Below are 27,908 nucleotides of genomic sequence, written 5' to 3'. Positions count from 1 at the left end.
ACTGCCTAAAGCATCCATGACCGCTTAGTATCTGGGTTAGGTAGAAATTTACTGACCCATGCTTTCTGCCTAACCACTTCTCTATAGTTGGGATCAGCAGGTGGGTCCATTCTGTATGAGTGTGTCTATGTGTGTAATAAAAACGGAAATGTATTTAATGGTTAGCGATATATATTTTAAAAGCCATTACTGCATTTGACAATGAAAGATACATCGAGTCCCACATCGTTCAGGATTGAAAATTTTCATAGCTAAACCAAAAAAAAAAAAAAATTGCAACCCACATATGAAAACCCAAATTTCGTTTTACACTTTAAGTGGTCCGGGAATTTTTTACGTTTCCCTTTTGCTTTATTTACTTTTCATCATCCTTAATTATTAAGGCCTCAAAATCTTTCAGTAATTCTGCATCACGGGGATCCATTTCTGCCGATTCATTCGGAGGCTCCTTATTTATTTCCTGATTAACCAAATCCACTTTAAGGAGACTCTCAAGACCGTTGAAATAAAAGTTGTGTTGAGATTCCAATTCGGGAAATGAGACTGGCTTGATGGTATACTCCAGTAAATCCTTACCACAGGGCAGAAATTTGCAGTCCACAGACACATCGGGTAAATCATTGGTATACGCAATATCTCCAAGGAATTGTTCCCTGATGAGGGGTCATATATGATTGGTTTATTTGTCTAGTATAATATCGCTGTTCTACTTACTTTTTTTTGTCGTTTTTCTTGGTTTTTTTAGATTTATCGGGTGCTGCCATTATGAAAAATTTAATAATCCTTAGCTCGTTGGCACAATGACTTTCCTCTTTGCTTTGTCACGTTGTAATAAAATTTGACAACTTTCTCGTTTAGCAATGTAACCGAATCGAATTTTACAAAGCCTGCTATTTTTGCTTAAAATTGCCATACAGACAGAGTGACCTGCTCATATTTTGATCTGGCTTTTGTTTTGGTTGTTTATTTTTTAGCTACTTGGACCCAAAACAGCCGTAAGACTGCTTTATTGTCTAGTTTTATAGAAAGAAAGAATATTTATACGGAAAGCTATATGATATAGTCAACCGATCATGATCAAATTTATCACATTCATTAATATTTACATTTAACTGAGAAATATATGTACATTTTTATGACAATTCCGTAAAAAGTAACCAAGTTATTGACAAAGTCACTGTTTTCCACCGCTCGTTCGTGTAAAACCAATATTAAATTTCACGACAATAGCTTAGAAGTTGTTGAAAATAGTCAATACTCATGATTTTGCAGTTTGTATGAAAGCTATAGTGGTCCGATCTGGCTGAATCCTAGATAAACAACCTGTGCAGTATATTGAAGCCTACATGCAAAATTTCAATAGCTCTTACGATCTAGAAGGAGTTTGCGTTGATCCAGACGGACGGACATGGCTATTTAAGCTCCTCTCGCATGCTGATCAAGATATATATACTTGCTTCTATGCGTTGCACATTTCTGACCAAAATTAATACATATACCCTTTTTGCAAGGGTATAAAAATGGCGTCGAATCTGATATCGAAAACAATTAGCAATGCAATTACAGCTAAATTTGTCCTCAAGAGACCTGTATCAGGAAAATACCTAGGAAAGCAAGTTCTAACAGAGGTCGTGGTCTTAAACTTCAAGATGTATATAGAGTAATAGAACAATGTAGAGACTATTTGTAGAGACAATTTTGTCGGGTATCTATCCACCGTGTACATTTTAAAATATTTGCAATGACAATTCTCTTTATCATTCATAAGTTGTGGCTATCAATTTCACCGCAAGTATCTGTTGTTATACCCTTGCAAAAAGGGTATATTAATTTTGGTCAGAAGTGTGCAACGCATAGAACGAAGCATCTCCGACCATACAAAGTATATATATTCTTGATCAGCACGACGAGACGAGTTCAACTAGCCATGTCCGTCCGTCCGTCCGTCCGTCCGTCTGGATCAACGCAAACTCCTCCTAGACCGTAAGAGCTACATAGCACGTAGGCTTGTATATACTGCAGGCGTTGTATATCTCGGATTCAGCCGGATCGGACCACTATATCATATAGCTCCCATACAAACCCCAAAGTCACGAACAGTGACTTTTCCCAATAACTTCGTTATTTTCTATGCTATTATCGTGAAACTTAATATTTGAGAGTTTACTACGCCTATAAGCGAATATGCCAAATTTGATCAAGATCGGGTGACTATATCATATAGCTCCCATACAAACGGCCAAGTCACAAACAGTGACTTTCTCAATAACTTCGTTTATTTCTGAGCTATTGTCGTGAAACTTAATATTAGAGAGTTTATTACGCCTATAAGCGACTATGCCAAATTTGATCAAGATCGGGTGACTATATAATATAGCTCCCATACAAACGGCCAAGTCACGAACAGTGACTTTCTCAATACCTTCGTTATTTTCTGAGCTATTGTCGTGAAACTTAATATTAGAGAGTTTACTACGCCTATAAGCGACTATGCCAAATTTGATTAAGATCAGGTGACTATATCATATAGCTCCCATACAAACGGCCAAGTCACAAACAGTGACTTTCTCAATAACTTCGTTTATTTCTGAGCTATTGTCGTGAAACTTAATATTAGAGAGTTTATTACGCCTATAAGCGACTATGCCAAATTTGATCAAGATCGGGTGACTATATAATATAGCTCCCATACAAACGGCCAAGTCACGAACAGTGACTTTCTCAATACCTTCGTTATTTTCTGAGCTATTGTCGTGAAACTTAATATTAGAGAGTTTACTACGCCTATAAGCGACTATGCCAAATTTGATTAAGATCAGGTGACTATATCATATAGCTCCCATAGGAACGATTGGTCGAAAACAGTGACTTTTGTAAATAACTTCGTTACTTTTAACGCGATTGCTTTTAAATTAAACATTTCTTAATTTAATATATATGTTAATGACTGTGCCGAATTTGATAAAGATCGGGTGACTATATCATATAGCTCCCATAGGAACGATCGGTGGAAAACAGTGACTTTGATCAATATCTTCGTTATTTCCTATGATTGTAGGCCTTTCTTTCTCAAGCTTAAGCCTTTTTAGATAAAACGTTCTTCCACATTGATGGCTAATAGGTAAGGATGGAGTTACCAAAAAAGTTGCAAGGTTATACAAACTTTGACGCGGTCGAAGTTAGCCCCGGCCCTCTGGTTTTTTTCTTTTGTCTGGCGCTTAGTTTGAACTTTGTTTATTTTGGTATTTAAGGTTGACCCCTATTAGTTTAGACTATGTGAGAAATAAAAGATTTTTGGTATAATATTATAATAGATCTTATCTTGTCTTCATTTTTAGATTCAAATGAAGTCAGACTTGGCCTTTCATATTTAATACTTTAATGATAATTTTCAAAAAGGACAGAAATAAAGGGCAGTTTAAGGGTTTTGTTCTTAGCATATTAGAGTAGAGAAGTTTATATACCCTTGAAGTCCTTGGCAATAATAATGTTACATTTTAAAAATTCTTTTTCTGTAACTCAACTCATCAATACACAAACAATACTCCAATTTTTATGAAAATGTTTGTTCTGGAGCTATATGATATAGTAGTCCGATCCTGATAATTCTCATACTTGATCAGCGCCAGATAATAACAAGCACAGAAAAAAATTTCAGCCCGATATCTCTTAACCCTCCGTCGGACACATATTTTAAAACCTTCGGACGGACACTTGGGTCTGGCCAGACCCCTATGTATTTACATGCATTTGCATGCATTTAAATAGAAATTAACCATATATTCTGGCTCATATATGTACCGAGTAGGTAGATATTTTAATTTCTTACCATTCTTTTTTTGCGTGGTGCGTTGTCGACACGTTGTCCGACAGAATTCCTGCTGGTTATTTTTGCATTTAAAGTGCAAATAAATTGTTTAAACGATGGCTATTGGCTCCAAGATTATTAAGCCCGGCGGCTCGGACCCCGATGACTTTGAGAAGTCGATTGCCCAGGCTCTGCTTGAGCTGGAGGCTAACAGCGATCTGAAGCCCTACCTCCGCGACTTGCACATTACCCGTGCTCGCGAGATTGAGTTCGGCAGCAAGAAGGCCGTCATCATCTACGTGCCCATTCCACAGCAGAAGGTGTTCCAGAAAATCCAAATCATTCTGGTCCGCGAGTTGGAGAAGAAGTTCTCTGGCAAGCATGTGGTTGTCATTGGTGAGCGCAGAATCCTGCCTAAGCCCACCCGCAAGGCCCGCAATCCTCTGAAACAGAAGCGTCCTCGCTCCCGCACTCTGACTGCTGTGTACGATGCCATCCTTGAGGATCTGGTCTTCCCAGCTGAGATTGTTGGCAAGCGTATCCGCGTCAAGCTGGACGGATCCCAGCTGGTTAAGGTGCACTTGGACAAGAACCAACAGACCACCATTGAACACAAAGTCGATACCTTCACATCGGTCTACAAGAAGCTGACTGGTCGCGATGTTACCTTTGAATTCCCCGACAACTATCTGAATGTCTAAGAGTTTCTGCGTGATTATTGCGCCGGTGTTCAGTTCATCAAGGAAAATAAAGGAAGGACTCACATCTGTATTCTGTCGTACAGAATAAATGTTATTTTTTACATGAGCTGCAGAACGTAACATCAAATAATCGATTTGCCATGCATTGAGCTATATGTGGAAGAAAATATATACCCGAAAAAAAATCGGATTACGGAAAAAAGACATTTTTCTTTCGTTCACTTTTGCTTTTTATTTTTAATTAATTTGTTATTGTTTTAACAATAGAAATGGAATGAAATGTAATTGTATTTTGGAAAATATAATTCCAATTTTCTTACGGATTCTGAGAAACACAAACAAAGCATCATCATTCGGCACGTAGTCCGCGTCATCATGGTCACCAGTATCAAATGGATCAATTTCTTCACCTTCTTCATGTTCATCTCGATTTGTTTGTTGCATATCATTCAATAATGCATTTGTCAATCGCGAATAAAAAACAAAAACTTTGTGCAAGCTTGCCGCTAAGTGTGCCTATGTTTTTTTTTTTTTTTTTTTTTTATTCCTTTATTGATAGGTATAGATAGTATAGATAGATATATACATAGGAAAAAGATGTCATAAAGGGAGCTTGATCCTAGGGGACGTCCTCGTGGGAATTGCTTCCTAGGGTCGGTGGCTCTCTCTACGACGCTCCAGCTCTCATGAGTTCGGATTGTCGCAGATCCCGCATTACATATGCTGCAAAGCTGTTGACCGCTTCCCATGTTTGTGGGCTGCCAACCATTGAATCCACGAGGTTGTTCACCGTTAATCCAGCCCCTGCAGTGAGTTCTAAGTGCCTTCTTTGGGACTCATAGCGCCGACACCTGAAAAGAATATGTTGTGCGTCTTCTACGCTGTTATCGCTGCAGACTGTGCACATAGGCGATTCTTCGTGTCCAAAGCGATGGAGATACTGCCTAAAGCATCCATGACCGCTTAGTATCTGGGTTAGGTAGAAATTTACTGACCCATGCTTTCTGCCTAACCACTTCTCTATAGTTGGGATCAGCAGGTGGGTCCATTCTGTATGAGTGTGTCTATGTGTGTAATAAAAACGGAAATGTATTTAATGGTTAGCGATATATATTTTAAAAGCCATTACTGCATTTGACAATGAAAGATACATCGAGTCCCACATCGTTCAGGATTGAAAATTTTCATAGCTAAACCAAAAAAAAAAAAGAATTGCAACCCACATATGAAAAACCAAATTTCGTTTTACACTTTAAGTGGTCCGGGAATTTTTTACGTTTCCCTTTTGCTTTATTTACTTTTCATCATCCTTAATTATTAAGGCCTCAAAATCTTTCAGTAATTCTGCATCACGGGGATCCATTTCTGCCGATTCATTCGGAGGCTCCTTATTTATTTCCTGATTAACCAAATCCACTTTAAGGAGACTCTCAAGACCGTTGAAATAAAAGTTGTGTTGAGATTCCAATTCGGGAAATGAGACTGGCTTGATGGTATACTCCAGTAAATCCTTACCACAGGGCAGAAATTTGCAGTCCACAGACACATCGGGTAAATCATTGGTATACGCAATATCTCCAAGGAATTGTTCCCTGATGAGGGGTCATATATGATTGGTTTATTTGTCTAGTATAATATCGCTGTTCTACTTACTTTTTTTGTCGTTTTTCTTGGTTTTTTTAGATTTATCGGGTGCTGCCATTATGAAAAATTTAATAATCCTTAGCTCGTTGGCACAATGACTTTCCTCTTTGCTTTGTCACGTTGTAATAAAATTTGACAACTTTCTCGTTTAGCAATGTAACCGAATCGAATTTTACAAAGCCTGCTATTTTTGCTTAAAATTGCCATACAGACAGAGTGACCTGCTCATATTTTGATCTGGCTTTTGTTTTGGTTGTTTATTTTTTTAGCTACTTGGACCCAAAACAGCCGTAAGACTGCTTTATTGTCTAGTTTTATAGAAAGAAAGAATATTTATACGGAAAGCTATATGATATAGTCAACCGATCATGATCAAATTTGGCATAGTCGCTTATAGGCGTAGTAAACTCTCAAATATTAAGTTTCACGATAATAGCATAGAAAATAACGAAGTTATTGGGAAAAGTCACTGTTCGTGACTTTGGGGTTTGTATGGGAGCTATATGATATAGTGGTCCGATCCGGCTGAATCCGAGATATACAACGCCTGCAGTATATACAAGCCTACGTGCAAAATTTCAGCTATGTAGCTCTTACGGTCTAGGAGGAGTTTGCGTTGATCCAGACGGACGGACGGACGGACGGACGGACGGACGGACGGACATGGCTAGTTGAACTCGTCTCGTCGTGCTGATCAAGAATATATATACTTTGTATGGTCGGAGATGCTTCGTTCTATGCGTTGCACACTTCTGACCAAAATTAATATACCCTTTTTGCAAGGGTATAACAACAGATACTTGCGGTGAAATTGATAGCCACAACTTATGAATGATAAAGAGAATTGTCATTGCAAATATTTTAAAATGTACACGGTGGATAGATACCCGACAAAATTGTCTCTACAAATAGTCTCTACATTGTTCTATTACTCTATATACATCTTGAAGTTTAAGACCACGACCTCTGTTAGAACTTGCTTTCCTAGGTATTTTCCTGATACAGGTCTCTTGAGGACAAATTTAGCTGTAATTGCATTGCTAATTGTTTTCGATATCAGATTCGACGCCATTTTTATACCCTTGCAAAAAGGGTATATGTATTAATTTTGGTCAGAAATGTGCAACGCATAGAAGCAAGTATATATATCTTGATCAGCACGCGAGAGGAGCTTAAATAGCCATGTCCGTCCGTCTGGATCAACGCAAACTCCTTCTAGATCGTAAGAGCTATTGAAATTTTGCATGTAGGCTTCAATATACTGCACAGGTTGTTTATCTAGGATTCAGCCAGATCGGACCACTATAGCTTTCATACAAACTGCAAAATCATGAGTATTGACTATTTTCAACAACTTCTAAGCTATTGTCGTGAAATTTAATATTGGTTTTACACGAACGAGCGGTGGAAAACAGTGACTTTGTCAATAACTTGGTTACTTTTTACGCAATTGTCATAAAAATGTATATTTCTCAGTTAAATGTAAATATTAATGAATGTGATAAATTTGATCATGATCGGTTGACTATATCATATAGCTTTCCGTATAAATATTCTTTCTTTCTATAAAACTAGACAATAAAGCAGTCTTACGGCTGTTTTGGGTCCAAGTAGCTAAAAAATAAACAACCAAAACAAAAGCCAGATCAAAATATGAGCAGGTCACTCTGTCTGTATGGCAATTTTAAGCAAAAATAGCAGGCTTTGTAAAATTCGATTCGGTTACATTGCTAAACGAGAAAGTTGTCAAATTTTATTACAACGTGACAAAGCAAAGAGGAAAGTCATTGTGCCAACGAGCTAAGGATTATTAAATTTTTCATAATGGCAGCACCCGATAAATCTAAAAAAACCAAGAAAAACGACAAAAAAAAGTAAGTAGAACAGCGATATTATACTAGACAAATAAACCAATCATATATGACCCCTCATCAGGGAACAATTCCTTGGAGATATTGCGTATACCAATGATTTACCCGATGTGTCTGTGGACTGCAAATTTCTGCCCTGTGGTAAGGATTTACTGGAGTATACCATCAAGCCAGTCTCATTTCCCGAATTGGAATCTCAACACAACTTTTATTTCAACGGTCTTGAGAGTCTCCTTAAAGTGGATTTGGTTAATCAGGAAATAAATAAGGAGCCTCCGAATGAATCGGCAGAAATGGATCCCCGTGATGCAGAATTACTGAAAGATTTTGAGGCCTTAATAATAAAAGATGATGAATAAATAGTATGCAAAATGCAAAAATTGAATCAAAATCGTGTGACTATATCAATTGTGACTTTGACCAATAACTTCGTTATTTGCCTTCATTCGCAAACATTAGACTTTTTTAGATTAAACGTTTTTCCACTTTGACGGCTGTAGATAAGGAAACTTGCAAGGGTATACAATTTGAAGTTAGCTCGCGCCCTCTGGTTTAAAACTTTTTTATACCCTTGCAGAGGGTATTATAAAATTGGTCAGATGTTTGTAACGCACAGAAGGAGACGTTTCCGACCCCATAAAGTATATATATTCTTGATCAGCATGAGAAGCTAAGTCGATATAGCCATGTCCGTCTGTCCGTCGGTGCGTACGCGTTGTACTCAGCCATCTTAAGAGCTATCGGGATGAAATTTTTTTTGGGAGCTTTTTTTTTACCCGGGTGAGATAAAGTATGAAAATCTTTGGGATCGGACTACTATATCATATAACTCTGGAACAAAAATTTTTGCAAAAATTGGAGTATCCCCATGAAATTTACCAATATAATAGAATTTGATATAAAATCTCAGATCCCAAAATTTTCGGATAAATAGAACACAAGTTACAGTCTATATAAATCGGTTCAATCGCTGCCGGCAGCTCTGCTTGCTGCCTACTACGTCATCATCAAATCAACAGAGCACATGCATACACACACAGACGCAACGCTACATAAACTGTATGTGTATGCGTGCGTTGCTTTGCTTAGGGAATGAGGGAAGAAGAAGAACAAATTGTACATAGTATGAAGAGTAAAATTGTTTTGTTTGTATATTAATGAATTGAGTTGCAGAAAACAAATTTTGAACATGTGAAATTATTATTGTCAAGGACTGCAAGGGTATATAAACTTCGGCATAGCCGAATTTAACTTCTTTGATATTTTTGTTTTCAAATTGAAGCATGCATGAACATGAACATATAGAATACATATACACTTACACATGTGAAACGAAGTAAACCGCGGTACTGTCGGTATATATTTTTGCTCCGTCTGAACTTTCATAAACTGGTGTCCGGAACGCCTGTAAAAGTCAAATAAGGAGTCAGATTGATTCCAAGGGAGACTAAGTACAGCCCTCAATATTTGGCCTGGTAGCAATCTTTGCTTCTGCGGCAGGCCGGTCCACTGACGGTGGAGGGGGCGAAGGGTGACGGCTACTTGCCTCTCTTTTCCTTTTTCCCGCCTCTCACCACCAAATATTTCCTGGTGTGGGTGAGAGTTTTTTATCCGAACTATTTCCAGAATTGTGCGTCTTGTTGTTGCACCAACTTTTTCTTAGTCAAAACTGCATCAACACAGCTGATCTTGCCAGTGTTGGTAAACGAGGAGAGCAAAGGGGAGCCCCTACCTAGAATTCGGCAGGGGGCGCCTCCGGGCATTTTTGGCGGCAGATTTAAATTTGGATTTAAAAATTTAAAATCTGAATTCAAATTTGGTTTGTTTCCAAGCCTGTCCCCATGGATAAGCTAGCTGCATCCTTGGAGCATCAATCCCGTATTGGTGAAGATCTTCTAGGCACTGCTGCACCAGAAGAGTCGATTTTCGGTAAACGGCCGCTGCTCATGCGATCGCCACCGTCGGCATGCAGCGTACAACATCGGCATGCAGCGTACCTCAAGCGGTTGCAGAGGCTGGGTTAATGCCAGACAGTCCATGTTTGGCACCGAATGGCCCAACTGTTCAAGTGGTCTCGCACATTCCAGAGCTGGATGAACTGGGATCACTGATATGGCAGCTGGACAACACCTTTAACCAAGGCATCTCGGCGGACGATAAACCACGAAAGCCAGTCCGACACGTTAACATGGGCACTAAGCAAGCCATTGTGCGAATGAAGGAACTGCAGGAACTGCTCTGCCTCAGAGTGCTTGCGGGTGAGTTTCGCAAAACCCCGCATAACAGCGACAAAAGCACACAAATTACGCCAGCGAAATCGGGCTCTAAGCCAAACAGGCCTATAATGGGGAGCGATCAAGACTCCGCCAAGCGCCGCAGAGAAGACATAAGTCGAAATACTCCCCCAAAAAAACACCGTGGAGCGACAATTCCCAGAGAAAAATTAATGCGGGAACAAACATCTGCCCCTGGGCAGGTAGGAAATGAGCGCGATCCAGACCAAATCGCCCAAGAATGGCAACAAGTTACGTACAAACGTGCGAACAAAAAACCACCAGCGAAAAAGGATTTCCCTAGGCACCGGCCAGACGCTATTTTGTTAGCTAATAAAGCCAACTTGTCTTATAGCGATATGCTAAAAATGGTAACGTCTAGTGAAGATGAAAAAGTGCGCTCGATCGGCGCTAATGTACGCAAGGCAAGACGCACAGCGAATGGAGACCTCTTATTGGAGATGAACAAGCCGATGGCTGAGAACCTCCAGAAGCTTACGAAAGATTTCGAAGTAGCTTTCGGTGCTCAGATTGAGGCCAAAGCACTCTCAGATTTCATCAAGCTTGATGTCAGAGACTTGGACGAGATGGTGTCTAAGGACGAGCTAGTGGCTGAATTTTCGAGCCAGTTTGGCGTCCAAATTACTACTCTGGCGATAAAGAGTCTACGACCAGCATTCGCTGGTACACAGCGGGCGACCATCGGCGTTCAGGCAGCCCTAGCCAAAGATATCCTCAATGTGGGCAGAACGAAAGCCGCATTAGAATAGACAATACACCTGTTAGATGCTTCAGATGATACGAATTTGGGCATGTTTCAGCACAATGCAATTGCCAAGAAGACAGAAGCGACTGGTGCCTACGGTGCGGCATAAAGCCAGAGGCTGTAAAAACGCAGCGAAGTGTTTCCTATGCACTGCAAATGGCATAAAAGAAGCGGGTCATGTTGCCGGGAGCCAGCGTTGTCCTTATGGGCCCCGTTGTGGCCAGAACGCTCTTACAAAAAAGTTAATCATGGTTAAGTTCATGCAAATTAACTTAAACCACTGTGAAGCAGCACATGATATGCTGAAGCAAACGACGAAGGAACAAAACATTGATGTAGTCATCGTAAGCGAGCCATACAGACTCCATGGCGGCAACAACACGACCTGTAGTACGCAAAGAAAAGCGGCGATTTTGCTAACTAGCTTGCGACCGCTGCAAATGTCTCAAACCCGGGCTTTTGCACATTTTGTACGGGCTAAGATAGACCGGTTCTGGGTGTATAGTTGCTACATGCCACCTAGCATCAATCACCAAGAATTTTGCGCAGCGCTGGATGAGCTGGCTACCGACGCAAGAAGCCACAGCCCACTCATTATAGATGGTGATTTCAACGCGTGGTCCTTAGAGTGGGGCAGCGTTTCGAACAATGCTAGAGGCCGTGCCTTATGGGAGGCTTTTGCCCTACTAGATATTGCCCTGCTAAACAGTGGCAATCAAAATACATTCAGCCGAGCGGGTGTAGGATCGGTCATTGACCTCACTTTTGTCAGCAGCAGCATTTTTCGGCGCTCCTCTTGGAAAATCGGCGAATTCTACACGGCTAGCGACCATGAGGCGATCCTTTTCGATATCGGAGGATCAATCCGTCAGCGTGATGTGCATCCGGTGGCATGCAAAACGTACAAAGCGGATACCCTGAATGTTCCCCAATTCACTGCCGCTATAACTGGTATAGAGTTGGCAACGGAGTCAGCCCAGAGTATGGCAAACCAATCGGCTCGTAAGTTAGACGAGGCGTGTGGCAAAAGCATGCAGGAACGTAAAGCTTACCGTGGCCACCATAGATCTGTATTCTGGTGGAATGATAGCATTGCAGAAGCACGGCGGGCTTGCTTTAGGGTAAGACGGTGTTACCAACGGGCGCGAAAAAGGAATGATGGCAATTGGCCCTCTCTTCATATAGTTTATGCAAGAACTCGTAAGGCATTAAAACGGGCCATACATTCCAGCAAACGGGAATGCTTCCTTGAGCTGTGTGACTCAGCTGATAAGGACCCCTGGGGCAAGGCCTATAAGATTGTAGTGAAGCGTGTGTATGCAAATAAAAAAACTGCACCAACAAATCCGGAGCAGCTGCGGGATATAGTACAATCTCTGTTTCCAGCTAGAAGCGATGCACTAACGTGCAGAAGACCGATGCAGACACATTTTGCTGTCGATGTAGTCTCAAATGAGGAGATAAAGGCCGCGGCTGGACGCCTCAACCCTAGTAAAGCTCCAGGGCCAGACGGCATACCAAATCGCGCCGTTAAGCTGGCAATGATGCTGAACCCAGATATATTTGCACAGGTGTATTCCCAATGCCTCCGGGAGGGCTGCTTTCCGGACATATGGAAGCTGCAAAAGTTGGTCCTGCTGCCAAAACCAGGCAAAAGCCTAGATGAGCCATCAGGATACAGGCCAATTTGCCTAATAGACACCATAGGCAAGGTCCTGGAATCTATTATATGTGCGAGGCTAGAGTCAGCCATCAGGCTAGGCGGCGGTTTGTCACCCAATCAATATGGATTTAGAAAAAGTAAGTCCACAACTGATGCCATTTCAAGAGTGGTCGATATTGCCTCAGAAGCTATTAAAGGTGAGAGATGGAAAGGAGGTGCAAAAAAATATTGCCTGCTGGTCACCCTCGACATAAAGAACGCTTTTAACACTGCCGATTGGGGATCTATTCTTGACGCACTGCAAAACTTTGGAGTCCCGGCCCACATTCATGCCATCACCTGGAGCTACTTCGGAAGGAGGCAGTTGGAGTATACATCCGATGCTGGAAGCGTGCTGCATTCCATATCTGGCGGGGTTCCCCAAGGATCCGTTCTGGGCCCTTTGCTATGGAACATAATGTATGATGGCGTCCTGAGGTTGACACTCTGTGATAGCTGTCAACTAGTAGGCTATGCAGATGATGTTGCACTAGTCGTCGTTAAAAAAGAGATTAAGCAAGCAGAGGCTGCAGCAAACATGGCCATCGCAAAGATAGTAGAATGGCTGGGCTCCGTGGGACTCAAATTAGCGGCGCAAAAAACAGAGGCCGTTCTAATTTCAAGCAGGAAACTTGTTGAGACAGCACAAATTACTGTTGAGGGGACTACGGTCCACTCCAAAAGAGCTATCCGCTATCTTGGCGTGTGGATAGACACTCGACTAACCTTTCGAGAACATCTAGCAAACATTCAGGAGAAGGCATCTGAATGCGTGCGTTCGTTGTCAAGGATCCTCTTAAACACGAGGGGCCCAAAACAAGAGACGAGAAAGCTGCTGACGACAGTACACAGCTCCATTGTACTTTATGCGGCTCGGATCTGGAAATCGGCGTTATTAGTAGAAAGCTACAGCAGGGGCATACGGTCAACCCACAGACTTTGTGCACTCAGAGTCTGCTGCGCGTTTAGAACGGTATCTGACGACGCAGTATTAGTGTTAGCTGGGATGCTGCCACTTGACATTCAGGCGGATGAAGACACAGTCGTAGCTGCAGCACCTAGTGATAAGCCCTCGAAGAAACTGGCACGCGCACAGGCTAGAGGCAGAAGCCTAAAAACATGGCAGAGAAGATGGGATGCGTCACAGAAGGGCAGATGGACCCACCTGCTGATCCCAAATATAGAGAAGTGGTTAGGCAGAAAGCATGGGTCAGTAAATTTCTACCTAACCCAGATACTAAGCGGTCATGGATGCTTTAGGCAGTATCTCCATCGCTTTGGACACGAAGAATCGCCTATGTGCACAGTCTGCAGCGATAACAGCGTAGAAGACGCACAACATATTCTTTTCAGGTGTCGGCGCTATGAGTCCCAAAGAAGGCACTTAGAACTCACTGCAGGGGCTGGATTAACGGTGAACAACCTCGTGGATTCAATGGTTGGCAGCCCACAAACATGGGAAGCGGTCAACAGCTTTGCAGCATATGTAATGCGGGATCTGCGACAATCCGAACGCATGAGAGCTGGTTATATGGTTAATTTCTATTTAAATGCATGCAAATGCATGTAAATACATAGGGGTCTGGCCAGACCCAAGTGTCCGTCCGAAGGTTTTAAAATATGTGTCCGACGGAGGGTTAAGAGATATCGGGCTGAAATTTTTTTCTGTGCTTGTTATTATCTGGCGCTGATCAAGTATGAGAATTATCAGGATCGGACTACTATATCATATAGCTCCAGAACAAACATTTTCATAAAAATTGGAGTATTGTTTGTGTATTGATGAGTTGAGTTACAGAAAAAGAATTTTTAAAATGTAACATTATTATTGCCAAGGACTTCAAGGGTATATAAACTTCTCTACTCTAATATGCTAAGAACAAAACCCTTAAACTGCCCTTTATCTAATCTAAAAATGAAGACAAGATAAGATCTATTATAATATTATACCAAAAATCTTATATTTCTCACATAGTCTAAACTAATAGGGGTCAACCTTAAATACCAAAATAAACAAAGTTCAAACTAAGCGCCAGACAAAAGAAAAAAACCAGAGGGCCGGGGCTAACTTCGACCGCGTCAAAGTTTGTATAACCTTGCAACTTTTTTGGTAACTCCATCCTTACCTATTAGCCATCAATGTGGAAGAACGTTTTATCTAAAAAGGCTTAAGCTTGAGAAAGAAAGGCCTACAATCATAGGAAATAACGAAGATATTGATCAAAGTCACTGTTTTCCACCGATCGTTCCTATGGGAGCTATATGATATAGTCACCCGATCTTTATCAAATTCGGCACAGTCATTAACATATATATTAAATTAAGAAATGTTTAATTTAAAAGCAATCGCGTTAAAAGTAACGAAGTTATTTACAAAAGTCACTGTTTTCGACCAATCGTTCCTATGGGAGCTATATGATATAGTCACCTGATCTTAATCAAATTTGGCATAGTCGCTTATAGGCGTAGTAAACTCTCTAATATTAAGTTTCACGACAATAGCTCAGAAAATAACGAAGGTATTGAGAAAGTCACTGTTCGTGACTTGGCCGTTTGTATGGGAGCTATATTATATAGTCACCCGATCTTGATCAAATTTGGCATAGTCGCTTATAGGCGTAGTAAACTCTCAAATATTAAGTTTCACGATAATAGCATAGAAAATAACGAAGTTATTGGGAAAAGTCACTGTTCGTGACTTTGGGGTTTGTATGGGAGCTATATGATATAGTGGTCCGATCCGGCTGAATCCGAGATATACAACGCCTGCAGTATATACAAGCCTACGTGCAAATTCAGCTCTGTAGCTCTTACGGTCTAGGAGGAGTTTGCGTTGATCCAGACGGACGGACGGACGGACGGACGGACATGGCTAGTTGAACTCGTCTCGTCGTGCTGATCAAGAATATATATACTTTGTATGGTCGGAGATGCTTCGTTCTATGCGTTGCACACTTCTGACCAAAATTAATATACCCTTTTTGCAAGGGTATAACAACAGATACTTGCGGTGAAATTGATAGCCACAACTTATGAATGATAAAGAGAATTGTCATTGCAAATATTTTAAAATGTACACGGTGGATAGATACCCGACAAAATTGTCTCTACAAATAGTCTCTACATTGTTCTATTACTCTATATACATCTTGAAGTTTAAGACCACGACCTCTGTTAGAACTTGCTTTCCTAGGTATTTTCCTGATACAGGTCTCTTGAGGACAAATTTAGCTGTAATTGCATTGCTAATTGTTTTCGATATCAGATTCGACGCCATTTTTATACCCTTGCAAAAAGGGTATATGTATTAATTTTGGTCAGAAATGTGCAACGCATAGAAGCAAGTATATATATCTTGATCAGCACGCGAGAGGAGCTTAAATAGCCATGTCCGTCCGTCTGGATCAACGCAAACTCCTTCTAGATCGTAAGAGCTATTGAAATTTTGCATGTAGGCTTCAATATACTGCACAGGTTGTTTATCTAGGATTCAGCCAGATCGGACCACTATAGCTTTCATACAAACTGCAAAATCATGAGTATTGACTATTTTCAACAACTTCTAAGCTATTGTCGTGAAATTTAATATTGGTTTTACACGAACGAGCGGTGGAAAACAGTGACTTTGTCAATAACTTGGTTACTTTTTACGCAATTGTCATAAAAATGTATATTTCTCAGTTAAATGTAAATATTAATGAATGTGATAAATTTGATCATGATCGGTTGACTATATCATATAGCTTTCCGTATAAATATTCTTTCTTTCTATAAAACTAGACAATAAAGCAGTCTTACGGCTGTTTTGGGTCCAAGTAGCTAAAAAATAAACAACCAAAACAAAAGCCAGATCAAAATATGAGCAGGTCACTCTGTCTGTATGGCAATTTTAAGCAAAAATAGCAGGCTTTGTAAAATTCGATTCGGTTACATTGCTAAACGAGAAAGTTGTCAAATTTTATTACAACGTGACAAAGCAAAGAGGAAAGTCATTGTGCCAACGAGCTAAGGATTATTAAATTTTTCATAATGGCAGCACCCGATAAATCTAAAAAAACCAAGAAAAACGACAAAAAAAAGTAAGTAGAACAGCGATATTATACTAGACAAATAAACCAATCATATATGACCCCTCATCAGGGAACAATTCCTTGGAGATATTGCGTATACCAATGATTTACCCGATGTGTCTGTGGACTGCAAATTTCTGCCCTGTGGTAAGGATTTACTGGAGTATACCATCAAGCCAGTCTCATTTCCCGAATTGGAATCTCAACACAACTTTTATTTCAACGGTCTTGAGAGTCTCCTTAAAGTGGATTTGGTTAATCAGGAAATAAATAAGGAGCCTCCGAATGAATCGGCAGAAATGGATCCCCGTGATGCAGAATTACTGAAAGATTTTGAGGCCTTAATAATTAAGGATGATGAAAAGTAAATAAAGCAAAAGGGAAACGTAAAAAATTCCCGGACCACTTAAAGTGTAAAACGAAATTTGGTTTTTCATATGTGGGTTGCAATTCTTTTTTTTTTGGTTTAGCTATGAAAATTTTCAATCCTGAACGATGTGGGACTCGATGTATCTTTCATTGTCAAATGCAGTAATGGCTTTTAAAATATATATCGCTAACCATTAAATACATTTCCGTTTTTATTACACACATAGACACACTCATACAGAATGGACCCACCTGCTGATCCCAACTATAGAGAAGTGGTTAGGCAGAAAGCATGGGTCAGTAAATTTCTACCTAACCCAGATACTAAGCGGTCATGGATGCTTTAGGCAGTATCTCCATCGCTTTGGACACGAAGAATCGCCTATGTGCACAGTCTGCAGCGATAACAGCGTAGAAGACGCACAACATATTCTTTTCAGGTGTCGGCGCTATGAGTCCCAAAGAAGGCACTTAGAACTCACTGCAGGGGCTGGATTAACGGTGAACAACCTCGTGGATTCAATGGTTGGCAGCCCACAAACATGGGAAGCGGTCAACAGCTTTGCAGCATATGTAATGCGGGATCTGCGACAATCCGAACTCATGAGAGCTGGAGCGTCGTAGAGAGAGCCACCGACCCTAGGAAGCAATTCCCACGAGGACGTCCCCTAGGATCAAGCTCCCTTTATGACATCTTTTTCCTATGTATATATCTATCTATACTATCTATACCTATCAATAAAGGAATAAAAAAAAAAAAAAAAAAAAAACATAGGCACACTTAGCGGCAAGCTTGCACAAAGTTTTTGTTTTTTATTCGCGATTGACAAATGCATTATTGAATGATATGCAACAAACAAATCGAGATGAACATGAAGAAGGTGAAGAAATTGATCCATTTGATACTGGTGACCATGATGACGCGGACTACGTGCCGAATGATGATGCTTTGTTTGTGTTTCTCAGAATCCGTAAGAAAATTGGAATTATATTTTCCAAAATACAATTACATTTCATTCCATTTCTATTGTTAAAACAATAACAAATTAATTAAAAATAAAAAGCAAAAGTGAACGAAAGAAAAATGTCTTTTTTCCGTAATCCGATTTTTTTTCGGGTATATATTTTCTTCCACATATAGCTCAATGCATGGCAAATCGATTAAGAATGGTAAGAAATTAAAATATCTACCTACTCGGTACATATATGAGCCAGAATATATGGTTAATTTCTATTTAAATGCATGCAAATGCATGTAAATACATAGGGGTCTGGCCAGACCCAAGTGTCCGTCCGAAGGTTTTAAAATATGTGTCCGACGGAGGGTTAAGAGATATCGGGCTGAAATTTTTTTCTGTGCTTGTTATTATCTGGCGCTGATCAAGTATGAGAATTATCAGGATCGGACTACTATATCATATAGCTCCAGAACAAACATTTTCATAAAAATTGGAGTATTGTTTGTGTATTGATGAGTTGAGTTACAGAAAAAGAATTTTTAAAATGTAACATTATTATTGCCAAGGACTTCAAGGGTATATAAACTTCTCTACTCTAATATGCTAAGAACAAAACCCTTAAACTGCCCTTTATTTCTGTCCTTTTTGAAAATTATCATTAAAGTATTAAATATGAAAGGCCAAGTCTGACTTCATTTGAATCTAAAAATGAAGACAAGATAAGATCTATTATAATATTATACCAAAAATCTTATATTTCTCACATAGTCTAAACTAATAGGGGTCAACCTTAAATACCAAAATAAACAAAGTTCAAACTAAGCGCCAGACAAAAGAAAAAAACCAGAGGGCCGGGGCTAACTTCGACCGCGTCAAAGTTTGTATAACCTTGCAACTTTTTTGGTAACTCCATCCTTACCTATTAGCCATCAATGTGGAAGAACGTTTTATCTAAAAAGGCTTAAGCTTGAGAAAGAAAGGCCTACAATCATAGGAAATAACGAAGATATTGATCAAAGTCACTGTTTTCCACCGATCGTTCCTATGGGAGCTATATGATATAGTCACCCGATCTTTATCAAATTCGGCACAGTCATTAACATATATATTAAATTAAGAAATGTTTAATTTAAAAGCAATCGCGTTAAAAGTAACGAAGTTATTTACAAAAGTCACTGTTTTCGACCAATCGTTCCTATGGGAGCTATATGATATAGTCACCTGATCTTAATCAAATTTGGCATAGTCGCTTATAGGCGTAGTAAACTCTCTAATATTAAGTTTCACGACAATAGCTCAGAAAATAACGAAGGTATTGAGAAAGTCACTGTTCGTGACTTGGCCGTTTGTATGGGAGCTATATTATATAGTCACCCGATCTTGATCAAATTTGGCATAGTCGCTTATAGGCGTAGTAAACTCTCAAATATTAAGTTTCACGATAATAGCATAGAAAATAACGAAGTTATTGGGAAAAGTCACTGTTCGTGACTTTGGGGTTTGTATGGGAGCTATATGATATAGTGGTCCGATCCGGCTGAATCCGAGATATACAACGCCTGCAGTATATACAAGCCTACGTGCAAATTCAGCTCTGTAGCTCTTACGGTCTAGGAGGAGTTTGCGTTGATCCAGACGGACGGACGGACGGACGGACGGACATGGCTAGTTGAACTCGTCTCGTCGTGCTGATCAAGAATATATATACTTTGTATGGTCGGAGATGCTTCGTTCTATGCGTTGCACACTTCTGACCAAAATTAATATACCCTTTTTGCAAGGGTATAACAACAGATACTTGCGGTGAAATTGATAGCCACAACTTATGAATGATAAAGAGAATTGTCATTGCAAATATTTTAAAATGTACACGGTGGATAGATACCCGACAAAATTGTCTCTACAAATAGTCTCTACATTGTTCTATTACTCTATATACATCTTGAAGTTTAAGACCACGACCTCTGTTAGAACTTGCTTTCCTAGGTATTTTCCTGATACAGGTCTCTTGAGGACAAATTTAGCTGTAATTGCATTGCTAATTGTTTTCGATATCAGATTCGACGCCATTTTTATACCCTTGCAAAAAGGGTATATGTATTAATTTTGGTCAGAAATGTGCAACGCATAGAAGCAAGTATATATATCTTGATCAGCACGCGAGAGGAGCTTAAATAGCCATGTCCGTCCGTCTGGATCAACGCAAACTCCTTCTAGATCGTAAGAGCTATTGAAATTTTGCATGTAGGCTTCAATATACTGCACAGGTTGTTTATCTAGGATTCAGCCAGATCGGACCACTATAGCTTTCATACAAACTGCAAAATCATGAGTATTGACTATTTTCAACAACTTCTAAGCTATTGTCGTGAAATTTAATATTGGTTTTACACGAACGAGCGGTGGAAAACAGTGACTTTGTCAATAACTTGGTTACTTTTTACGCAATTGTCATAAAAATGTACATATATTTCTCAGTTAAATGTAAATATTAATGAATGTGATATTAATGATCATGATCGGTTGACTATATCATATAGCTTTCCGTATAAATATTCTTTCTTTCTATAAAACTAGACAATAAAGCAGTCTTACGGCTGTTTTGGGTCCAAGTAGCTAAAAAATAAACAACCAAAACAAAAGCCAGATCAAAATATGAGCAGGTCACTCTGTCTGTATGGCAATTTTAAGCAAAAATAGCAGGCTTTGTAAAATTCGATTCGGTTACATTGCTAAACGAGAAAGTTGTCAAATTTTATTACAACGTGACAAAGCAAAGAGGAAAGTCATTGTGCCAACGAGCTAAGGATTATTAAATTTTTCATAATGGCAGCACCCGATAAATCTAAAAAAACCAAGAAAAACGACAAAAAAAAGTAAGTAGAACAGCGATATTATACTAGACAAATAAACCAATCATATATGACCCCTCATCAGGGAACAATTCCTTGGAGATATTGCGTATACCAATGATTTACCCGATGTGTCTGTGGACTGCAAATTTCTGCCCTGTGGTAAGGATTTACTGGAGTATACCATCAAGCCAGTCTCATTTCCCGAATTGGAATCTCAACACAACTTTTATTTCAACGGTCTTGAGAGTCTCCTTAAAGTGGATTTGGTTAATCAGGAAATAAATAAGGAGCCTCCGAATGAATCGGCAGAAATGGATCCCCGTGATGCAGAATTACTGAAAGATTTTGAGGCCTTAATAATTAAGGATGATGAAAAGTAAATAAAGCAAAAGGGAAACGTAAAAAATTCTCGGACCACTTAAAGTGTAAAACGAAATTTGGTTTTTCATATGTGGGTTGCAATTCTTTTTTTTTTGGTTTAGCTATGAAAATTTTCAATCCTGAACGATGTGGGACTCGATGTATCTTTCATTGTCAAATGCAGTAATGGCTTTTAAAATATATATCGCTAACCATTAAATACATTTCCGTTTTTATTACACACATAGACACACTCATACAGAATCTCACGTAGCCACTCACACACACACGCATACAGAGACAGATGCAGAGTTATTTGAAATACAGTTAGCAGAATCCAAAAACTGGTTTGGCAAATGGACATTCAGGCGGCCATTTTGTGGCCACAGGACAACATGGTGGGTGTCACTACGAAATAGAGTTTTCGCCTTCGGCTCGTTCTGGTTCTGGTTCTGTCCTGTCCTATCCTTTTCCTATCCCGTACCGCCGCTGTGCATGAATGTGGGTCTCTGGCCCTGGAACTGACTCTGGCCTGACGATGTCAACCAAAGTTGACTTTTCGATGCGCACTGCTGATTTTTTTTAATAAGCATAAATTTTGGCACGTAAAGCAATATGGGTAAGCCGCAGAAATACACACACACACACATACACATACCATTTGGCACACTCATAACCATACACACACACACACACACACTCTCCTCTTCGTATCTCTGTCTCCCTATATTACTCTCTCGTTTTCAGCCTGATTCCTCCAAGCCCTGACCAAACGCCTCTCACAAAGGGCGCAAATTGATTGAGTCTGCCGTTGTCATTTGTCGCTGTGGCGGTCCCTAAAATTTATGAAAATGAAATGCCACGCAGCGCTTTTCCGCTTTTCCGCTTTTGGCACGTATGTATGTCTGTCTGTTGCGTGTGTATGTGTGTGGTTCTTTGTGCGTATTTGAAGCGAAATTAATGAAACACATGCAGAGTCGCGTAATTTGTCATTTCGACAAATTTTTGAATTATTTAAACGGAAATCTTAACGTCAGGCAAGCCAAACAAACAAATGTTCGCAGCGATTTATTCGACTCTCTGTATGTGTGTGTGTGCGTGTGTGTGAATACACTTTGCATATGTATATGTGACTATCTGTGTGCGAGTGTGTAAATGTGACTGTGACAGGAACGAATGGCGTTTTAAAGACGCCGCCATGAAATTGCCAAACCAAAAATGGCCAGCCAAGGCACATTTTTGGCCATAAGTGTATGTGAGTGTTTATGTGTGTGTGTGTATGTTAGTGCTGTTATTCCATTTTGTCGGCAAGAAGCTGAATGCATTATGCATACCCTATATAAAACAAAAATACAGGATATACAAGAATAACTGTAACCATACGAAACTGTTTAATATCGATTACTTCAACGCTGAAATCACATCCTTCAGACTTCTCAATCATTCGCTGTAGTTATGTAGTTACAAGCAGTTTTATGTTTCTACTACTAGTTTTTTTTTAGTGTTGCGAACATTTTTCGATAGCTTTCCAAGATGATTTTCTTTACTATCTATAATCTAAGTCTACTTATATAAGTAGGTATATATAGGATATTCATCTAGTTGATCCTCGTTCTTGGCTCAATGAAATTCATACTTGTTTCCATTTGCTTTTATGCGCCCAAAAAAATGCTCCTTTTTGGACAAGGACGACTGTTGGCAGAATGGTTACTGAGGAATGCGAATGTGAACGAATCAGAATGGGATTGGGGAATGGGGAATGTTGTTCGGCTTAATAGAAACGTAACTGCGTACAATTGCTGGCTCTGGCTGCCATCTAATGGCAGTGTCGGGTACATTCAACCAACCAACCAACCACCCACACATCCATTCACACACACACACACACTCATGAAAGTTAGTTGCCAAGAAAAAGAGAAAAAAACATTGGCTGCCTTATCTCATTTGAATGCGCCTCTCGAAAACTGGTGCGTGAGTTGGTGTCTTTCAGTTTTTCCTTTATTTTGGAGCCGGTGCCGGTAGTGCCAATGCCACTGCCAAGCTGGTTGTTGGTTCAAATTCCTTTTTTCTTTTTTGCTGGCATTTGTTTTCATACGCTGCGATATTTTGGCGCTGTTTTGCATATTTTTGCCATAATCTGTATTATCGACGATTGCGAATGAGCAGCAGCAACTGGAAAACTGAAAGAGCTACAGTAAAAGTTGAAGAATATATAATGATTTTTTTTTTGTGTTTTGTCCTAGGAGGCGATCTTCGTTTGGTCAGGTCAGTTCATTGTTTTGCTATCTCTCTCGCTCTCTGTCACTTTGTTGTTCGTTCTCTGTGTTATTTTTATTGTTTTCTTGTTTTGGGTGGGGAGCGGGCGGGGCAGGGAATTGTTTTTTGGGTCACTTATGCAAACAAAGTTATTAATTACACTTGCCGCTAGTTACTGCGGCTTGTGCCGATGCTGTGTGAAAGCTGCGGCGACACGATGTGGGGCCCAAGGACAAATTAAGTGGTCACCAGTGCAAAATGCCATGAAAACTCTGGCAAAAAGCTGAAATGCTGGCTAACCAAAATGGCTGCGCGACCGTGTAGCCGTGTGCCGTAGCCGTTGGCCATCGACAAATAAAACGTAACGTAATGCTTTTGCTGCTGCTACAATTTGACCTAAAAAGATAAATACTTTTGCAAAAGTTTTTGGCCAGAGTTGTTTTTGTTTTTGTTGTTGTCATTGTTGTTGTTGAGCATGACGCTGCGTATACGTTATGGCTGACTGAATGTATTCGCTGCGTTACGTATACGCCGCGTAGTTGTTTTTTTTTTCAAATATATGCATCTAAAAATGCTTTGAACATTGCGCGATTTCTGTTCCCTTGTAATAAAATAAGATAAATCGCACATAATACACAACCAAGGCAACATCAGTAGCAGCAGCAACAACAACAACTACAACTACAACAACACGAACAACATTTGAGACAGAAAACAAGCCTGGCAGCCACCACAAAATGCTCTGCTAAAAATAAAATGTAAATAAATAATTTGCACTGCGTCATGTCAGAAATTTTAAACACATAATTAACCGCTTATTTAACCCTTTTCTGTTGCTCTGTGGCTGCTGCGCCAGATAACATGGCATAGGGCATGAGGCATGGAGTTCATGGAGGCATGGGAGGCATGAGCCATGAGGCATAAAGATGGGCAATGAGCAATGAGTGGAAAGGGGAGGGGTTTTGGAGATGGCGCTGGTGCTGGTGCTGGTGCTGGTTCTGGTTCTGGGTGTAGAGGAAGGCCACATGAGCAGCGCTGGAAATTCATTAAAGTTGTCTATGCTCGGGGCGTTCACAGAACGACAATCGGGGCCAGCCCCGCAACAATGCCTGCCTTGCCCTGTCCTGCCTGGCATGTCCTGGCAATAGCATGGCATGGCATGGCATGGCATGGCATTGCTTGCCCTGGTCTGGGACAGCGGCAAATGGTAGTGGGCCAGTAGGGGCAATGACGACAACGACAGCGACAATGTTCGAAACAAAAGCGAAACAAAAACAGCAACAATACCAAACATAGAGCAAGCGAGCGAGAGGCAAGACGAAAAGATAGGGCAAAATGGAGATGGCTGCTTGACGGTAGTCAGTAGTGGGTAGATGGAGAATCGGAGCTTCGTTTGGTTACACCAGAGAAAGAAATGCCCCGCTTCAGATACACATACACAAATACAAACACATATTTCCATTTGTAAAACAGCAGGAGCGAGTGGAATGGCAACGGGACGCATTGCCTGTTAGCTCTGTTCAAACTGTGGACATACACACACAACCCAGAGAGATACAAGAGGCTAAACATGACGAAAAAAGCTACAACATTTTTAGCACATTATATTTATATTTAAAGTGAAATCAAATACAAATTATTTTTGTTAATAAAAAACTATCCAAATAGCTTAAAATATTGTTAAATGCTGAAGTCAATACATTTTTTTTTTTTTTCTGTTTTGTACTCTTTTCCTGGTTTTCTTTACATTGTTGTCACTCGAAATAAAAGACTTGGAACATTTTTTGCCAATATTTGATGCGAAGGATTTTCGGCCTAAAGCTTACTTCTGAAGGGTATCTAAGCCCTTGCAGTTTGTTTTTCAGTTCCAATATATGTATGTATACACTTCAATGACAATCATTCTTTCTCTTTCTATTTTGCTTGGTTTTTAATTTTCATTTCCTTAAATTTCATAGATGTCATATATACCATTGAAAACTAGAGATGTTCCAATTTGCCAAGAATGCTTTAACTTTTCGACTTGTATCGACTATCGAACAACTTGTTTTATATGCTTCGATACTTTTGTTTTTAAAGTTAAAAACTTAAAAAACAAGTTTTATTTCAACAGACCGACTGACTGGCTATATGGATTTTGCTTTTCTTGCTGATCAAGCTTTATGGGTTCGGAATTCTCTCTCTTATTTAGGTGACAAATTGTTGACCAATTTTATAATGCCTTTTTTAAGGGTATAATGGAAAACGAACATAAAAATGTGGACCACCTCTTCGACTGTCACAGGTTTTGGTTTTCCGATACATCTACCATGTAGTTTTTGAATGTGAATGCATCTGGGTTTCTATGAGAAAGGTATAATTAAATAAAGTTTAAAATAAAATGTTATTGATCGATGTATATATAAACAAATATATACAAAATCCATCTATATATTTTACTTGTTTTTCTATCTTTTATTATATCTAGTTGGATATTTATTTTGGTTTATCCACTGTGCGCGGTGGCGACATAAGCAATAAATGTGTCGCTCCATGTGAGGATGGGAGTGCCAAAACTCTCTGCATGGGATAGAAAGGCGTTGAGTGGATGTTGTATGTAGCTCTCTTCATCCTCATACTGTCGCCTCCATACCTAGATTTCACCGACATGTGTTGGCCTGATGCTGATACTTCTGCTTCTACTTCTGCTTCTACCACTTGTGATGATAATGATGTTTGATTATGATGATGATGATGATGATGATGCTGTGGCATCTTGTAATGTGCCATACACCTAACATTTTCCCTTAGCTTTATCTCGCTCTCACCATCATCATCGTCATCGTCGCTATCGTTGCCAGTTACCGCCCATTGATGGGTGTGGGCGTGGCATGGACACTTAGCAGCTGGACATGGAGTGAAAAATGCATGTGCACAACTGGACAACAGCAACAAAGCAAAGCGCACAACAAAACAAGCAAAAAGTATAAGAAAGAAGACACAAAAAAAGTACAGAGACACACACACACACACACACACATATGAAAATTGTAGGCGACAACAACTTTGTTTTCTTCTTTTCACACTTTTTGTTTTACGTTTTATGTTTTTTTTTTGTTAGTTTTTTTTGAAGCTTTGTCAATGAAGCTCTACAAAAAATGGAAAAAACGAAATTGATTCTAGTTAGCACATTTTGTTCTCGTTTTCGTTTTTTTTTAGGTTGATGTGTTGTAGTTTTGTTGCTGTTGCTGTTCCTGGCTGACCCGCCCAGCCACCAGCGACCAGCAGCAGCCGCCAACATCGTTATACAAAAGAGCAGGAAGTGCAAATGTTTCTTTCACTTTTCGCATGTTTCGTCCTTTTTGCCTGTTACTAAATTATTAGTGTGACCCACACAACACACACACACACACACACACCTCGGCACACAAGTTAGTGCCGAGTGATGGGGAGGGGGGAAAGGGAAAAAACATATACAAAATGGCGCCTGAACTTTATGCTAGTTTCGCTTTGTGCCATTTTGCATTTTTAAAACCAAAGCGACAAAAAAAAAACATACAGACACACGTACATACATACATACATACACAACCTGATAAAGAGATCCCAAGGAGTCGCGTAATGGGCGCGGCCAAGCAGCAGCTTCTTGTTGCTGTTGTTGGACAGCTGAGTGCCATTTGTGTGAAAATTGGCTCTAGCCCTGCCAAAAAAAAAAAAAAATAAAACAAGAAAAAAGAAAATAACTTTCTTCTTCCAACTAACTGCTGAGTGGGAGTAAAGCGAAAGAGAGGGGCACAGAGAGAGAAAGAGAGAGAGAGAGAAAGAGCGAGAGCGAGAGCTAAGTGGCAAGCCACGGGTTTCAGTTCAAGGGAGTCAAGGAATGGAATGGGGAGGGGAATTTTACGAAACAAGGGGTACGGTGGGGCGTATACATAATTTCGTCTGTGCTGCATGAATTTTTAAACCCCAAGCGCAGGTAGCAAGCACAAAAAAGCAAAAAATGGCAACACTTATTAATGTTTGAGCAGCGGCAGCAGCGTTGGCCAAGAACAAGAACAACATTTTTAGGCTAACAGCGCGCAAGCGTTTGCCCGGGAATTTCCTAAAAAACCGCTGAGAGGCAGACAAAGTGAGTAAGTGAGTGAGTGGAGAAAGATACACACGCACACACACACACACATAAAGCGAGCAAGAGAGAGCCTCGGAGTATAATAGAAATCAAGAGAAGAGAGAGAGATTAACTAAATAACTGACAGAATGCTGCAAAGTTCTCTATATTTCCCGCTCTCTCTCCC

At 40.0% G+C, this 27,908-nt stretch overlaps 1 protein-coding gene and 2 long non-coding RNA genes across 3 annotated transcripts; all 3 read left to right on the top strand.

Annotated features, from left to right (window-relative positions):
- The first annotated feature begins 3,849 nt into the window (after positions 1-3,849).
- Positions 3,850-4,639, top strand: LOC137578171 (small ribosomal subunit protein eS7). The gene has a single exon (XM_068291825.1). It carries the CDS (start codon positions 3,925-3,927, stop codon positions 4,507-4,509), a length of 585 nt encoding a protein of 194 aa, XP_068147926.1. The 5' UTR covers positions 3,850-3,924; the 3' UTR covers positions 4,510-4,639.
- Positions 4,640-7,769: 3,130 nt separating this feature from the next.
- On the top strand, positions 7,770-8,384 carry LOC137580172 (uncharacterized). The gene is made up of 2 exons (XR_011032964.1): positions 7,770-8,027; positions 8,089-8,384. It is a non-coding gene; the product is annotated as an uncharacterized lncRNA (long non-coding RNA).
- A 12,397-nt stretch (positions 8,385-20,781) lies between these two features.
- LOC137580168 (uncharacterized) lies at positions 20,782-21,454 on the top strand. Its single transcript, XR_011032962.1, has 2 exons — positions 20,782-21,039; positions 21,101-21,454. It is a non-coding gene; the product is annotated as an uncharacterized lncRNA (long non-coding RNA).
- The last annotated feature ends 6,454 nt before the right edge of the window (positions 21,455-27,908 follow it).

This window comes from Drosophila tropicalis, unplaced genomic scaffold (assembly GCF_018151085.1).
Source record: "Drosophila tropicalis isolate 14030-0801.00 unplaced genomic scaffold, ASM1815108v1 contig_1190, whole genome shotgun sequence".
NCBI lineage: Eukaryota > Metazoa > Arthropoda > Insecta > Diptera > Drosophilidae > Drosophila > Drosophila tropicalis.
Note: the sequence above shows the minus strand (reverse complement) of the source record. Positions and strands in the feature narration are given on the sequence as shown.